Below are 15,730 nucleotides of genomic sequence, written 5' to 3' on the forward strand. Positions count from 1 at the left end.
ATGATGATTGACAAGGCTCAGGCAAGATTCATTTCTGATCTTGTATGGTTATTGTTATTGGTTATTGTGTCATGAATTGTGTGGTCTAATTCACCAGTGGAGGAGAAATTTAGCCAACAATAAATATTCAAAATCTATACAAAATTGTATTTACAAAGTATAGGCTACTGTCTGGACTGCTCTGTATGAAAAGTGCTATGAGATTATCTCTGTTGTGAATTGGCGCAATATAGATAAAATTGAATTCAAATTGTTGCATCAATAAACAAAATTAACAATTGAACTGAAGACCAGATGGCTTTTCATGGTGAAGCTCTTGCTTCCCCATCATTTTCTGAGACTTTCACAAGCTGGAACATGTTGGTCTGACAATAAAGTTTTTCTGTATACTTTTAGACTTTTAGAAGCAGTACCAATAACTATACCAATAATTATTCATTCCTCTCAAGGCACCATATTACCATCATCATATAAATTAGTCGTCAGAAAGAAAATGACAGGATTCAGGAAATCGATGACAATTCTCATCTTTATTGAAATGTAAAAGAACCCCCAACAGCTGGTTCATATTTTATGAATACTGTTGAAAGTCGTCAACTGGAGGATGACTCTTACTCAGCAGACTCAGACTAAAAAAAGAGAGGAAAATCATTTAGCATGGAAATTTAGGAATCAAGTTACCAATTAAGTTATTTTGTCATTTAATGTGGAAAGTCAAATATGAAATGTTTTGGGTATTATATCACACGTGGTATTTATTTACACTGTCAACACTGAAAGTACACAGCATCAAATAATTTCATGACTTCTATTGTCAACTCAACTGATATTGCGATCATGCAAACAACAAAGATACCTTTCCAGCATCACGGCTCTTGACTCTCAGCTTGTTGACCTGGGACTCAGCAATGTCAGCACGTTCCTGAGCTTCTTCCATCTCATGCTGAACCTTCCTGAGCCTAGACATGTGAGTGTTGGCCTGCTCCTCCTGTGAAGGGTTTATAGTATACAGTTACAGTATATTACAGTTATATTTTAAATATTGCATCATATTAGTATGGTTTATTTATCTCACTATTTATTCCTAAATGCAAGATCACAAAACATTTGACTCACGGCTTCCTCAGCCTGTCTCTTGTAAGTCTTGACTTTGAGCTGCAGCTTGTCCACCAGATCCTGAAGTCTGGTCACATTCTTCTTGTCCTCCTCAGTCTACACAGATAAAGGATTTTAACAAATGATGTAAAGAGACAAAATCAAGACATTAAGAACTCATTGTAGTTTTTAATTAAATAATAAATTACCTGGTAGGTCAGCTCCTTCACTCTCCTCTCATATTTGCGAACTCCTTTAACAGCATCAGCTCCGCGTCTCTGTTCAGCCTCAACTTCAGCTTCCAGCTCATGGACCTGTAACATGTTGATCAGTAATATAAAACTTGTAGTACTAAGGACGATTGAATTTATTCTACCCACTGAAAGTGCAGTTTACATCATAAAAATCTTGTAGTATATACAGGTCATACCCTGGACTCCAGTTTCTGGAGCTGCTTCTTGCCACCCTTCATGGCGAGGTTCTCAGCCTCATCCAGGCGATGCTGCAGGTCCTTGACTGTGACCTCCAGGTTCTTCTTCATCCTCTCCAGGTGAGAGCTGGTGTCCTGCTCCTTCTTCAGCTCCTCAGCCATCATGGCAGCCTGAAATGATGGACAGTTTGGAAAAATATTGACATTAATGGTGGACATCAAACATGAGCAAGTATTTGGCGATGTAGTATTTTATTTAAAAGAAGACTCATTAACATAAACTCACATCAGTGATAGCCTTTTTGGCTTTCTCCTCAGCATTTCTTGCTTCCTGAACAGAATCATCCACTTCACCCTGAACTTGGACAAGGTCAGCCTCCAGTTTCTTCTTGGTGTTCAGAAGACTGGTGTTCTAAATATTGAATAAAGTAATTATATTTTATAGGTATGTGGCTCATATGTTTGATGGGATTGAATTCTTGTGAATTAATAAAAACACACCTGAGAGTGAAGCAGTCCAACACGCTCACTAGCATCAACCAGCTCCTGCTCAGCCACTTTGCGTCCTCTCTCTGTCTGCTCCAGAGCGGCTCTCAGCTCCTCAATCTCAGCCACCATCAGGCCATTTCTGCGCTCCACCATGGCAACCTGCTCCTTCATGTCTTCCTGTCCTCTGACAGCATCATCAAGGTGCAGTTGGGCATCCTGGCAACAAAAAACAAAACAGAAAATACAATTAACCTTCTGTACCATTTACTTGTTTTTTTTATACGTAATTGATCATATAAACCTCACCTTCAGCTGTCCCTGGACATTCCTCAGTTGTTTCTGGGCCTCAGCAGCCTGCCTGTTGGCATGGCTCAGCTGAATCTCCATCTCATTCAGGTCTCCTTCCATCTTCTTCTTGACTCTCAGGGCATCATTCCTGCTCCTGACCTCACTGTCAAGATTGCTCTGCATAGAGTCAATCACCCTCTGGCTGTTCCTCTTGATTTGCTCCATCTCCTCATCCTTCTCTGCCAGCTTCCTGTCAACCTCACCTTTGATCTGGTTGAGCTCAAGCTGAACACGGAGAATCTTGGCCTCCTCATGCTCCAGTGTACCCTTTAAAGATTTTGAGAAAAGTCACTTCAGTGAATACTGAATTACAATGACATGAACTTATTTGATTTAAGTATAACACAACATTTCTATAATTTGAAAATGTATTACCTCAGCTTCCTCCAGTGCTGATTGAATTTCAGTCTTTTCAGTCTCCACAGTTTTCTTTGCTTTCTCCAGTTCGTGGATACTCTTTCCAGTCTCACCAAGCTGTTCAGTCAGGTCTGAGATCTCCTCTAAAGTACAATGAAAACCAAAATACAGTTAATAGTGACCTAAAGACACTGTCCTGCAAAATATATAGTACTGCATAGTGCACAGTACATACTATTTTTAAACAAATAATTCAAGTTTGGAGTAGGCAAACTAAGCATGAAGTCAATTTCAAAAAGTGTACCATAAATTGAAATGTAGTTGGGGCAATCATACCCTTTCCATGCAAACAAAGGAGATTTTAATGCGATATAGGTTCATAAACTACACTTGAGAAGAACCCACACAAGTTACATTTTTATTTTAGTGAGAATACGTGACATACGTTGCAGGTTCTTGTTCTCTCTCTTCATGGTCTCCAGCTGATCCAGAGCCTCCTCATAAGAGTTCTTCATTTTGAACAATTCAGTGCTGAGAGAACGAGCCTCCTTCTGGGCTCCTTCCAGCTCTGCCTGGCCCTCCTCATACTTTTGTTTCCAATCTGCCAGGACCTAGAATTATATAGATGAACATCAATGATTACTTTCTAAGATTGATTTTTGTTTTACTCGAATGATTGTGTCCTTGATGTCCTTATACCTTATCAAAGTTCCTCTGCTTCTTATCAAGGTTGGCAGCCAGACCATTAGCTCTCTCCACATCAATCATGAGGTCCTCCACCTCACCCTGCAGTCTCTGCTTGGTCTTCTCCAAAGAGGCACACTTTGAGTTCACAGCCTCAATGGATTCCTCAGCATCCTGCAGGCGCTGGGCAAGCTTTTTCCTGTAGTGAAGAAGAATGTTTTAATTGGTAAAAGTGAACAGTTGAAATGAAAACTAATTTAAACACTGAAAGGTTAGTGACTTACTTGGATTCTTCCAGCTCCTCAGTGCGCTGGATAGCATCAGTCTCATATTTGGATCTCCACTGAGCCACCTCACTGTTGGCCTTAGACATTCCTCGCTGCAGCTCAGCCTTGGCTTCCTGCTCCTCCTCAAACTGCTCTCTGAGCAGATCACAGTCATGGCGAGCTGACTGAACAGCATGGGCCAGGGCATTCTTGGCCTGTTGAACATGAAAAAACATTTATAACTTACCTATGAAGCAGACAAATAATAAATAAGTACTCAATCAAGTTGAAACATTAAGGCATTTAAAGTCTTATTAGAATATACTTGTTTTTTTTATTGACTACATTTTAAAAGAATAACTCAATCTGTTAAAACCTAATAAGAGGACATGTAAACTTGTTATACCTTCACTTCCTCCTCAACGTGCCTCTTAAACTCCTCAATTTGCTGAGTGAAGGCCTGCTTGCCCCTGGTCAGCTGGGAAACAAGAGCTTCCTTCTCCTCAAGCTGGCGGGAATACTCACCTGAATGTCAATATGTAAATGTGTTATTTATCAAAATGATCATTACTGGTTTCCATTACTAGTTTTTCTTTACTGATGACTCACCATTCTCTGTCTGCAGTCTGGCCTTCTGTCCATTAACGTCATTCAGCTGGCGAACGTTCTCATCATTTTTGGCTTTGAGCTCACTAAACTGGTCCTCAAGAGTTCTGCACATTTTCTCCAAGTTTCCCTTTAAACAACAAAACATGATGATGTAGAATTAAGTTTAAGTCTATTGTCATATTTACAAGTTACAGTTCATATTTCTTAGCATAATGAAAATCCCTTACTTAAAATAAACCACACACCTTAGCTTTAGCAACAGCCTCCATGTTGCTGGAGAGGTCATCAATCTCCATCTTGTACTCACTCTTCTCCTTCTCCAGCTTCTGCTTGACACGCTGGAGGTTGTCGATCTGCTCTCCCAGCTCTGCAACACTGTCTGCCTGCTTCTTGCGGAGAGCTGATGCGGTAGCTTCATGTTGCAGGGTTGACTCTTCAAGATCACGACGCAGCTTCTGGAACTCAGCTTCACGCTTCTTGTTCATCTCAATCTGGGAAGCTGTTGCTCCACCAGCTTCCTCAAGCCTCTCACTGATCTCCTCAAGCTCCCTGGAGAGGTCAGCCCTCTGCTTCTCTACCTTCGCCCGAGCAGCCCTCTCAGCCTCAATCTCTTCCTCCAGCTCCTCAATACGAGCCTAGATTTGATGATAGGTTTATTAACTGGAATTTAACATGTTGTTTTGGGTTTACTGAGCCTGATGTGTATGCATCTAATACTGTATATAAGTTGAATATGTCACCTGGAGTTCCTTGATCTTTTTCTGAAGCTGAGCACAAAGAGACTGTTCATCCTCAATCTTGCTGAGGAGCTGGCTGGTCTCAAAGTCTTTCCTTGATGAGGATACCAAGAAAGCTTTTACTTTCATAGTTTGTACTGTTATCAGAGTTTAATGTATGAGATACTAAAAATAGTATTAATAACCTTAAACCAACAAAAAACTTACTTTTTGATTTTCTCATCAGATTGCTGCTTGTCATTCTCCAGATCCATTATGGATTCTTGGGCCAGTTTCAGATCTCCCTCAAGCTTTCTCTTGGCTCGCTCAAGGTCCATGCGGAGCTTCTTCTCCTGCTCCAGTGATCCCTCAAGCTATCAGATGACAGTTCATGATGGTTGATTTGTGGCATTTCAGAGAGCATCAATACCAAGAATACCAATTAATTATAGGGCAAAACCCCGCAAAAAAAACAACAGTTTTCTTACATCGTCCACTTGCTGCTCCAGCTTTGTCTTGGCCTTGGTCAGAGTGTTGACTTTGTCTTCCTCTGCCTGGAGATCATCAAGTGTTTGCTGGTGGGCCTCTTGGAGGGCTTTCTTCTCCTTTGTTAACTTGGCAATAGACTCATCTTGAGATGCCATCTCCTCTGTCAGGTTTTTCACCTGAAATGATGTGAAAGGTGCATTATTTCCATCACTTTACATCTAAATAGTCTATGTTTAAAAGATGATAGATTTAAAATTATAGGAACCTTGTTTTCTGTGGCATGCTTCTCCTTCTCCACTTTAGCCAAGGTGAGCTCCAAGTCATCAATGTCTTTCTTCAGCTCAGAGCATTCATCCTCCAGCTTCCTCTTCTTACCAGTCAGCTCAGCATTGATTTCCTCTTCATCCTCCAGTCTCTCAGTTGTCTCTTTGAGTTTAGCTTCAAGCTGGATCTTGCTCTTAATGAGCCCTTCACACCTTTCCTCAGCATCAGAGAGGTTCTCCCCTTCCTGTAGGGGAGAGCCAGGACAAATTAAACACTTTTCAGATATACGTCATTTTAAAATATAACGTTACCAACAGAAATCATTTGTTGTTGTCATCAACAAATCAAGTGTGTGTTCTATCAATGCCAGGTGTTATCTTGTTAAAATGTGGAACGACTTCATAATTTCACCTTGAAGGAAAGGTGCGCATTGTTTCATTCGTCCCTACTGTGCGGGACAGATGAAACACAGGGGTGGGACGGAAGAAACACAATGATGAACATTTAAATAGTTTATGTTATTCTTGTTTTTATTTAGAATGCTTGACACTGCCCTTCTTAATACGTAATTGCAAACTCATTATGTCCTTTTTCTTAATAGAAAATAGTATAAATATAACTTAGCTAGCTAACTAAAAAATCCAACAGCTAATGCACATTTGGATTAGATATTGGCTGCCCTTTTTATGTAAATCTGCAGCCTGCTTTCCTGGTCTACTCTGAAGATTGGCTATGACTATCCCGGTGGTCTAGCCTGCAGCCTAGTGGACTCTGCCGCCCCTCCCGCCGTATCTAAATAAGGTAGAATGGCACTGACTCCTAACGTTTAAACTTCACTAGCTTCAAGCATTGACATTTAAAACTTCAGGATGTGTTAAAATACTAACTAATCTTTCATATTATCATGACCATGGCACATGGAACAATAAACACAACTCATCATTCAAAAAAAATGATCACTTGAGTGAATTTACTTTCCATGATTGAAAACAGCTTCTTTCGTATAACTGTGACGTGAAAAGTGTGACGTATCCACCTGATTTTTCCCGGTTCTGTTAAGTACTGTGGACTGTGTCGAAGGTAGTTTGGCATACAGTATCAGACTCGTTTAGTTTCATTTGTCTCGCGTTTCAATCGTCCTGGCTCTCCCCTACATTTTGAAAACACAATATGTTAGTTAGTTAGTTAGTTTGGTAGGGGAGACTAGGTATGGTTGTAACACTCTTTGCTTCAGTAACTATAACTCACTGAATTTCTTAGCTAGAGTTCTCAAACTTTTATACAAAGTACCCACATTTGTTCACTACAAATGGCACAATTCAATTCAATCCTCTACAAGAATATCACAGACCTCGTGAGATGATGTCAAATGCAATGTGTTCCCTTTTCACAACCTACCCCAATAGCTGGGTAGGTTGTAACACATGCTGGGGTAAGTTGTAACAATCACACAAAAAATCAAAAATAGATGCCACACTGCATGATATGCTTCCAAAACAGGTAGTTATATAAAAGAACAAATTTTCTCTCTTGCTGTAATAGACTTTGTCTGATGACTCACGGCATGGACAGTATGTGTATGTAAATGTATCTATAGAATAAACTTACTTAGAAGTATACTTAATAAATACTACTAAAATGGAGTTAATTAAAGATCTCTGTACTTCCTTAGGTCTAACCAAAAATTAATGTGTGTGTGTGTGTGTGTGTGTGTGTGTCAATGTGTGTATATTCTTATTCAGATTCACAGTCAGTGCTTGAAGTGACCAGCGGTATGTATACCAGCACTTCTAGATTTTAGTCTTTGGCGTACCGGGGCCTTTTCTTGCGCACTAGTTCTTCTGACAAGCTGCCCATACGCTTTTCTACCCTCTCCACCAGCGGAGACCGATCATGGAAAAGGTCAAGTGACGATACATACGGCAACTTGTGAACAACATGGGAATGGGGAGTACTGGTCACAGTGCTGACAAATGAATGCTGGTAACCCTGGAGTACAGGCTTGGTGGTCCCAGACTGCATAGGGCAATCTGGAAAATATTAAAATCAAGAAAGTGCCTAGTTTTATGTATCATGGATGGTTGTAACACTTTTTAAAGAAGTGTCGGTTACATTCAAGCCCTTACCAAATTAGTTCACACAATGCTGGTTAAGCCTATCCCTGTCAGGTAAATTTTAAATCCGGTGTCTATGGCAACGTCCCCACGCTGGAAAACCGGTAGTGTGTGCTTTATGCCATCCAGCAATGATTGGTTTACCAGAGCTTAAGGAGGAGCGACCTTGTGACCAATCAACTCAGTATGAGCAGATCACGTCATAAGCAAGTGTTACTATCACTGTCAGAAGTAGGAGACACTGCAGTTTTAAATATTTAAATATTCATAGGTTTTATTTAATTGTTTATTTAGTTAATCTACAACTTTGGTAAGGCATGTGAAAAGACAAGGAAAGTATGTGGCCTAGATATCTGAAAATGTGAGTAACCGTGATAAATTTGTGAAGTGTATATGTAATATAATCACATTTGCTTTGTTTCCTACTTACTGAAGCCACTTGGAGTTGCAGGTCATTCTTTTCTTGCAACAGAGAAACCATCTTCTCCTCCAGCTCCTTCTTCTTGGCCAGGGCAGCAGCCAGGTCGGATTTCATCTTATCATAGTTCTCCTTCATCTGTTGCAGCTCCTTCTCAGTCTCAGCACTCTTCAGGAGAGGCTTGATCTTAAAGTACAGTTTCAGCCATGGCCAGTTTTTCACATTCATGAATGAACGGATATTGTACTGAATGGCAAAGATAGATTCCCTGAAAAAAGAATACCGATATAGTGTCATTGCTCCTGAAATGTGATTTTGTAGAACTGCTGAGGATAATAATTTAACAAAAAATATCTGTAACCTATATAATTGGACAGTAAAGTTTAGTGCACTAAGTGAGAATCATACCTCCTCTCCATCATCTTAACAAACTCCCTCCTCATGAGATATCCTCTGCAGAGAGCCTGAGTCATGGTCACCAGCGTAAACAGTTTCTCATCTCTCATCTCCTCCAGCTGACCCAGCAGACCAGCTTTGAAGAACACCTGTTTTGTCAAGTGAAGGAAATCAGTCCTTCGTACACATTGCTGTAACAGGACAACTTAATCTGTTAATATTGTCTATGAACCTTTGTGTGTCCAAACATGTACTGAGTGTGGTCCACATCAATGGAGCCCAGCAGCTTCTCTGAAGCTTTCTTGTTGTCAATGAACTGTCCCTCAGGGATGACACTGGCATTCAATACTTTGTATCTGGAAGAGAAAATGATGTTGTTACTCATATTTATCTTACTTCTCAGCCTGGTGTTTTACATCATAATAACTTGAAGTATTTCTACTGAAAAATCACCTCTGCTTGAAGTCACCGTAGAGGATTCTGCTGGGGAAGCCCTTTCTGCAGATTCTGATGCCTTCCAGCACACCGTTACACCTCAGCTGGTGGATGACCAAGAAGTTCTCCATAAGACCTGCACATTGCAAAGGTATTATTTAAATTACTTTAGATTACCGTGTCACACATAGTGCACAATACTCGGTTATGAGCATCTTACCAGGTGTCTTTGATTCATTAGGAATCAGGCAACGGACAAAATGAGGGTGAGTGCTCCTCAAGTTGCTCATCAGCTTGCCCAAGTTCTCCTGTGGATCAGCAGGATAATTGGTCAGTATTTCAATATCAGGTTCGTAATAGCTTTCCAAAAATTTTAAACCATACATACTCTGAAAACAGCAGACACAGTCTGGAAGGCACCACCCTTCTTCTTGCCACCCTTCTTGCCCCCAGCAGCGGCCTCTGTTTTGCAAAAGAAAAGAAATTACACTGTAGAACCTGTTTTAAGCTTTCTTCTCTGTGGAATATGGATTAGATGTTTTAATATGCATTAATTAGTACTGTATATAACCACAGAGTTTCTTACTAAGCCTGACCCAAGTGAAACAGGCACAGTTTCTTACCCGTCATAACAAACTTACTGTACCCCGGGTAACATTATAAATGTAAACTGCACTTTCTGATTAGTTGCCAATAGCTAATGAACTGGAGGGAAATGTTTCTCTATAGTTAAAGTAGAAAACATTTCAGCAGGTTAAAATATTTGTACCAGATACACAAAGTTTCTGAATGCTCTGTTCACTCTTATTTCTTACCATCGGCTGCACCATGGGATGCATACAGGAAGGCCAGTAGTTTGTTTGAAGCTTTCTGGTAGAGCTGAATAACTGAGTCATTCAGGGGGTCCTTGTTCTTGTCCAGCCAGCCAGTGATATTGTAGTCCACTGTACCAGCATAGTGAACCAGGGAGAAGTGAGCCTCAGCTTTGCCCTTTCCAGGCTTTGGCTTCTCAAAGGCCTTGGTCTTGCCAAGATGCTGATCATGCAGCTTGTTCTTGAAAGTTGTGTCAGAGGCCTTGGGGAACATGCACTCCTCTTCAAGGATGGAGAAGATTCCCAGTGGCTAAGAGAAATTTACATTAGATTAACTGTGGAAGTAAACATTTGCACATGAACAAACAAATCATGTCTTCTGTAGTCATTACTTACCTTCTCGATAAGCTCGATGCAGGAAGCCAAGTCCATACCAAAGTCAATGAACTCCCACTCAATGCCTTCTTTCTTGTACTCCTCTTGCTCCAGAACAAACATGGTGTGATTGAAAAACTGTTGCAGTTTCTCATTGGTGAAGTTGATGCAGAGTTGCTCCAAGCTGTTGTACTGTAATTACAGAAAAAAAAAAATGTTGAATTTCATGCCAAAATAAGTGTGAACTTTACAACTGCTCAGATATTTTCAACTACTCACATCAAAGATCTCAAATCCAGCGATATCCAACACTCCAATGTAGTACTGTCTTGCCTGCTTTGTGTCCAGCATCTCATTGATACGGATGACCATCCACAAGAACATTTTCTCATAGACAGACTTACACAGAGCACCAACAGAATTGTTGACCTAGAACCAATGATATTATTATGGTCATTTCTTTGAATAACTTTTTCATATCCAAATGCAAGTATTTCCATATTTCTTTCAAACATCAAATTTTCTTTTCATCACCTGTGGCACAGTTTGACCTTTGGTCACCATCTCGTTTCCGACCTTGACTCTTGGGTAGCACAGAGCTTTCAGCATATCGGCAGAGTTCAGGCCCAGGAGGTAAGCGATTTTATCAGCCACTGTAGGAAAGAAAGACAATGAGTATTAAGGACACATTGACTAAGGAATATTTTTCACACTAAAATATTTGTATGAAGAAGATGTATTATTTTAACAGTTACCCTCATTGCCATCAGGTTCAGCCTGCTCCTCACGCTGCTTTTGTTTGAATTTCATGTTGCCATGATGCATCACAGCTCCTGTCAGCTTGTAGATGCCCAATTTCTCCTCAGCGGTGAAGCCCAAGATATCAATTGCCATCTGCATTGTAAATGAAGCAAAGCTATTGGTATGTAAAACATTTTCCCAGTACACTGACTATTTAACTACATTGTCATCTTACATCTGTTGCAATAAACTCCTCCACATCATCAATGCTTTTGACAGTGATTTGACCCATACTGATCATTGGGTAGTCATAGGGGTTGGTGGTGATCAGAAGAGCCTCTAGAGGAGCACAACAGAAATACATAGTGTTATTTGGTGTTATTTGTTGTATCGTTTACATTTACATTTCAGTTTCATGTAGTACATACCCACGATCTCAGGCTTGTGGCCAGTCATCAGCTGATAGAAGATATGGTAACTCCTCTCAGCAGACAACTGGTAGGTGACACGGGACTTCTCCAGCAGATCTAAGATGAATAAATTTAACTACAAACTTTAAGATTACTGTATTACATTATAATGTATAACTTTGTCAGAGATGAGTCATTGACTTGGTTAAAACTTACATGTTTCAATATCAGCTGATGCCAGCTTGCCAGTCGTGCCAAAGTGGATTCTGATGAATTTACCCTAAAATGCAAGATCATTAATAAAAATCAGTTTTTGTATTTTAGCAGTAACAAAAGTTTTAAGATATTTCCTGAACTACTTACAAAGCGAGAGGAGTTGTCGTTCCTCACAGTCTTGGCATTACCATAGGACTCTAGTAGAGGGTTGGCCGCAACGATTTGGTCCTCAAGGGAGCCCTGCATGAGAAGATTTGACTTACATGAGTGATGCTTTCAAATTAATTTTCCTCTAACAAACAGTTTATCTTAAACAACCAATTTTACCTGCATTTTGCCAGGTACTGGCTCAGCCTTCTTAGCTCCAATAGCTGCAATTGTTGCAAAGTACTGGATGACACGCTTGGTGTTGACAGTCTTTCCTGCACCGGATTCTCCACTTGGGAACAAAAACACAATGTCAAGATTCTGCTTCAAATTATAAAGTTTATAAAGATTTAACATGATCGTTAGTTTAATACTCACGTAATCAGGACAGACTGATTCTCACGATCTGAAATACAAACATACATGCTTCATCTGAATTCCATTTTTATCATTCTTTCGATAAGTTTTTGTTTAACATACATTTAACCTCTGTGTATTCATATTTGAACACTAGAAAGATTCATCTTACCAATTTGCATGAACTGATAGGCATTGTCTGAGATGGAGAAGATGTGGGGTGGTGCCTCAATCCTCTTCTTTCCTCTGTATGCTCCCACAACTACAGCATCATATACAGGAAGCCACTTGTAGGGATTCACAACAACGCAGAACAACCCAGAGTAGGTCTGTAATAGGAGAGAGCATTGAGAGGGGATCAGGGGAGATGCCATACTCGTTGTTAACAAATGACCAAAATCCCTTGTGTGTTGATAAATTTTTGGCTCTGTACATGGTGCTGAAGTATAGCAGACAGATTTTTAATTTTTATACTTTTGGTTTTATTATATTCTCCAAATTATATACTCTAAATACTCAAGTCTATACTACGTTGTACTTCATATACACTAAAGATTAGTGTCAAACTAATCAAAGTGACAAGTAACAGCTCAACTTTTTAATGCTGTTCCCTCTCAAGTTATACAAATCTTTGTGGGGAAATTTTAGTGTTTATTTGACCAATATAATGTAATAATTATACATAATTTCAGTGTTTAGTAAATGTTCTGTATCTGCAGAGGATGTTCTACTTGTTCCATCTATTCCTGTTAAGAATGAACAAATTACGGACAAATATACATATCTACATACACATTGAATTTGTATAGTATGGTGGAAACTCACGTAGATCATCCATGATGCATAACGCTCTTTGAGGTTATACAACACACAAGGCTCATTGAGGTGGGTCATCATGACCATGTCCTCAATTTTGTCATACTTTGGGGGATTCCTCGGATGGATGTCGTCCTCTTTTACAGTGACCGTCTGAATCGGGAAATAAAGTGATTGTTTTTACTAAGAAATCATTTCGAATAAAAACATTCAGATGGATACCATTGTTGTTCACAGTGTTATTGAATTTTGAATACAATGATAAATGTATAGGTCACTAGTTTTTTTACTAAAATGTTGTTTTAAATACACACTCATGGATAAAATTGCATCCTCCTACAAAAAGAGGGAAGTTACGTTTCAAAAAGTAAAATAATGAATCACCTACCTTTCCACTGTCTGTGTCAACCGTGGCTTTGCCACCTTCTTTCTTCACAAGTTTACCCTTGAGGTACATCTCATCCGCATCAGCCACAAAGACGGCAGTTTTGGCATCAAAAGGACTGGCTTGTGCCTCAATCCTCTCCCTCTCTGATTTTCGGAGGTATATGGCCGCTGGGCCATACTGCTCCATCTCCGCGTCCGTGCTCATGGTGGCACTTCAGTGGAGTCTGAAAAGGTGAAGAGTCCACAATAATTTTAACATATCAACATGATATAGATATATATATGGTCTTGTCTCCAGGTGGTGGCAATTTCATATTTTTTAGGATGATATCTTTTACCTCTGCTTGTTCCAGAAAAGAATGAGTGGGCAGTTTCTGGTGGAGTCCCAAGATGCTATAAAAACATTATTAAACATGATAAAATAACTTGTTTCAATTTTTTTTTTTATTGTTCAGTCAATTTGAAAACAGTAGAGGGCAAAGACAGGAACATGTATTTAGACTTAATAATATATTGTATGCTAACTGTATTCAGTTAAATCATTAAAGTTAAAAATTTCTCCATCCCCAACATTTGCAATGTATATGATAAGACAGGGTGTGTATTAGATATCAACACAAAGTAGTTAATTGTGTGTTTTTTAAATGAAGCCACATCTTCAATGTATTAAGAATATTTCAAGAAACTCAAGACTACCACTAAGGTATTTTAATATGCAAAAATAATTAGCAACACAACAATGTGTAAGAGTACAAACTGATGTCTGTGTGAATACACTCACCTGTGTTGGGAGGCTATCAGTTCATGCAAAAGTCTAGAGCTGCCCCTTTTATAGAGGGTGGGAGTGACTGGTCAGCACATAGCCGCTCACTCGGTATGGTCATGGCCTCTTTTCCCTCTGTTGCTTATTTTGTGTCAGTGGTGGTTAAGGAGTTGGCATGCATAATTCACATCTCCAAATTGTAACTATATTTTAATAAAAATGTAATGCTTTGTTCAAACATAAAGACATTCCTTTAAACCTAATAAGGCTTAAGGGACAACTTAAGGACCCATAAATGTCAGATTATTTGGAGAGAAAGAAGTAGGTGCTTATGCATTTCTGCCCTCGATTATCTTAGTTAGTTACAAGCTTGCTGCTGTAAATGTTGCTCCACTACTGCCTCCAAATGCAGGCAAGAAAGTGAAATTGTATCATTCATTTAATAGTGCAGAATAAGGTTTGTGTACAATTACAGTAAATATAGTTCTTGAATTAAAGGACATTAAAGTTGAAACATGTTGTGAACATCGACCATCTTTTTTTAAAATTCAGTGGCAGTGTGGGAGTGTTTTGGAAAGTCTTCCAAAGTCCATTCGTATTCAATTGCAGGACGCAAAAATAAAGTTCACCTCTAAATGACATTATTATAAGACAGTTGTCAACACATTTTAATTAAATAATAATATTCATCTTTATATATACATACATTTATGGGTTAACCTAAGTCTGGCGGAGAGTGATTCATAATGCTTATTAATGTTTTGCAATAATAATTTAACAAAACCCTGTGACATCATGAAACTTACGTTTGTCAACAATGCCTAAAGAACACCTCAAAATCTATGCCATAAAGTATATACTTGTGTTTGTGCACTATATAATCTTATAAATAAAAATAAAAGCACCATCTTAATTGTTCACATAAATTAATGTTTTTATCATATGTCAGATACATACATAGAGCTTGGTTTAAGAATGACCCAATGTTTGTGGTCTAGAGTTACAGGACTCTGCCACATCTCATATTCCTGTAATAAAATTAATGATGAGGTATTAGCCATATAAGCTCAATCGCCTCTTGTATAACTCCTTAAATGGATATGAAAACAGTTGGCAACTCGTTTGACATCAGGCCCAAAATAAGTTCCACACAAGGCAAAATGACTTCACCCAGTTGCTACATTTGATACTAAGGAGGTGACATCTGTTAAAGACTCATGATAAGTGTCCTGGAAGAGGGATAATGTTCATTAAGACATTTTTGAGTCCAATAGTTAACTAATGTTGACCTCTTTGGAGCTGGATCTATGACACATACTGAGCAGATGGTGTGAGGACTTAGTGTCCAAGTGACCAACACACAAGTAGTTTCCATCACTCTATTTGCTTCTGATACTGATTACATTAGGTCTTTGCTTTAAAATTGATATTTTGATACAGTGTGTGTGTGTGTGTGTGTGTGTGTGTGTAGGTGTAGGTGTGTTTGTGTGTAAGAGAGAGAGAGACAAAGTGCTTAAGGGTCCAGGCTCCAGTAGGCCCGATTCTCTTGTGTGTAGCCTATACAATTGTCCCCCTCCCTACTTTCTTGCTGGCCTA

General features: G+C 39.2%; 1 protein-coding gene across 1 annotated transcript; it reads right to left on the reverse strand.

The window, feature by feature from the left end:
- Positions 1–511: 511 nt before the first annotated feature.
- Positions 512–14,194, reverse strand: LOC119896480 (myosin heavy chain, fast skeletal muscle-like). The gene is made up of 41 exons (XM_038709916.1): positions 14,153–14,194; positions 13,710–13,764; positions 13,373–13,595; positions 12,994–13,137; positions 12,341–12,497; positions 12,190–12,217; positions 11,992–12,103; positions 11,812–11,904; positions 11,665–11,728; positions 11,467–11,565; positions 11,274–11,377; positions 11,053–11,191; positions 10,832–10,950; positions 10,577–10,726; positions 10,319–10,489; positions 9,926–10,232; positions 9,499–9,572; positions 9,331–9,418; positions 9,129–9,246; positions 8,908–9,031; positions 8,688–8,824; positions 8,292–8,547; positions 5,749–5,991; positions 5,483–5,659; positions 5,223–5,368; positions 5,019–5,109; positions 4,524–4,913; positions 4,279–4,405; positions 4,076–4,194; positions 3,688–3,884; positions 3,419–3,602; positions 3,165–3,330; positions 2,738–2,862; positions 2,321–2,629; positions 2,027–2,230; positions 1,812–1,937; positions 1,526–1,696; positions 1,305–1,409; positions 1,117–1,212; positions 857–988; positions 512–629 (listed from the first exon to the last, which is right to left on the reverse strand). The coding sequence occupies exons 3-41, from the start codon at positions 13,574–13,576 to the stop codon at positions 612–614; spliced, it is 5,814 nt and encodes a 1,937-aa protein (XP_038565844.1). The 5' UTR covers positions 13,577–13,595; positions 13,710–13,764; positions 14,153–14,194; the 3' UTR covers positions 512–611.
- Between the last annotated feature and the right edge of the window lie 1,536 nt (positions 14,195–15,730).

This window comes from Micropterus salmoides, unplaced genomic scaffold (genome assembly GCF_014851395.1).
Source record: "Micropterus salmoides isolate LMB-PRFRI ecotype aquatic unplaced genomic scaffold, ASM1485139v1 Ms_hic_scaffold_10, whole genome shotgun sequence".
Lineage (NCBI taxonomy): Eukaryota > Metazoa > Chordata > Actinopteri > Centrarchiformes > Centrarchidae > Micropterus > Micropterus salmoides.

Excerpts from the sequence above, each read along its gene's own strand:
- LOC119896480 (XM_038709916.1), bottom strand. The coding sequence starts at position 13,576 with ATGAGCACGGACGCGGAGATGGAGCAGTATGGCCCAGCGGCCATATAC. Across the intron at positions 10,951-11,052 it reads TGAACCTGATGGCAATGAGG|TGGCTGATAAAATCGCTTAC; the intron begins GTAACTGTTAAA and ends TCTTTCCTACAG. Across the intron at positions 989-1,116 it reads AGAGACAGGCTGAGGAAGCC|GAGGAGCAGGCCAACACTCA; the intron begins GTGAGTCAAATG and ends AACCCTTCACAG.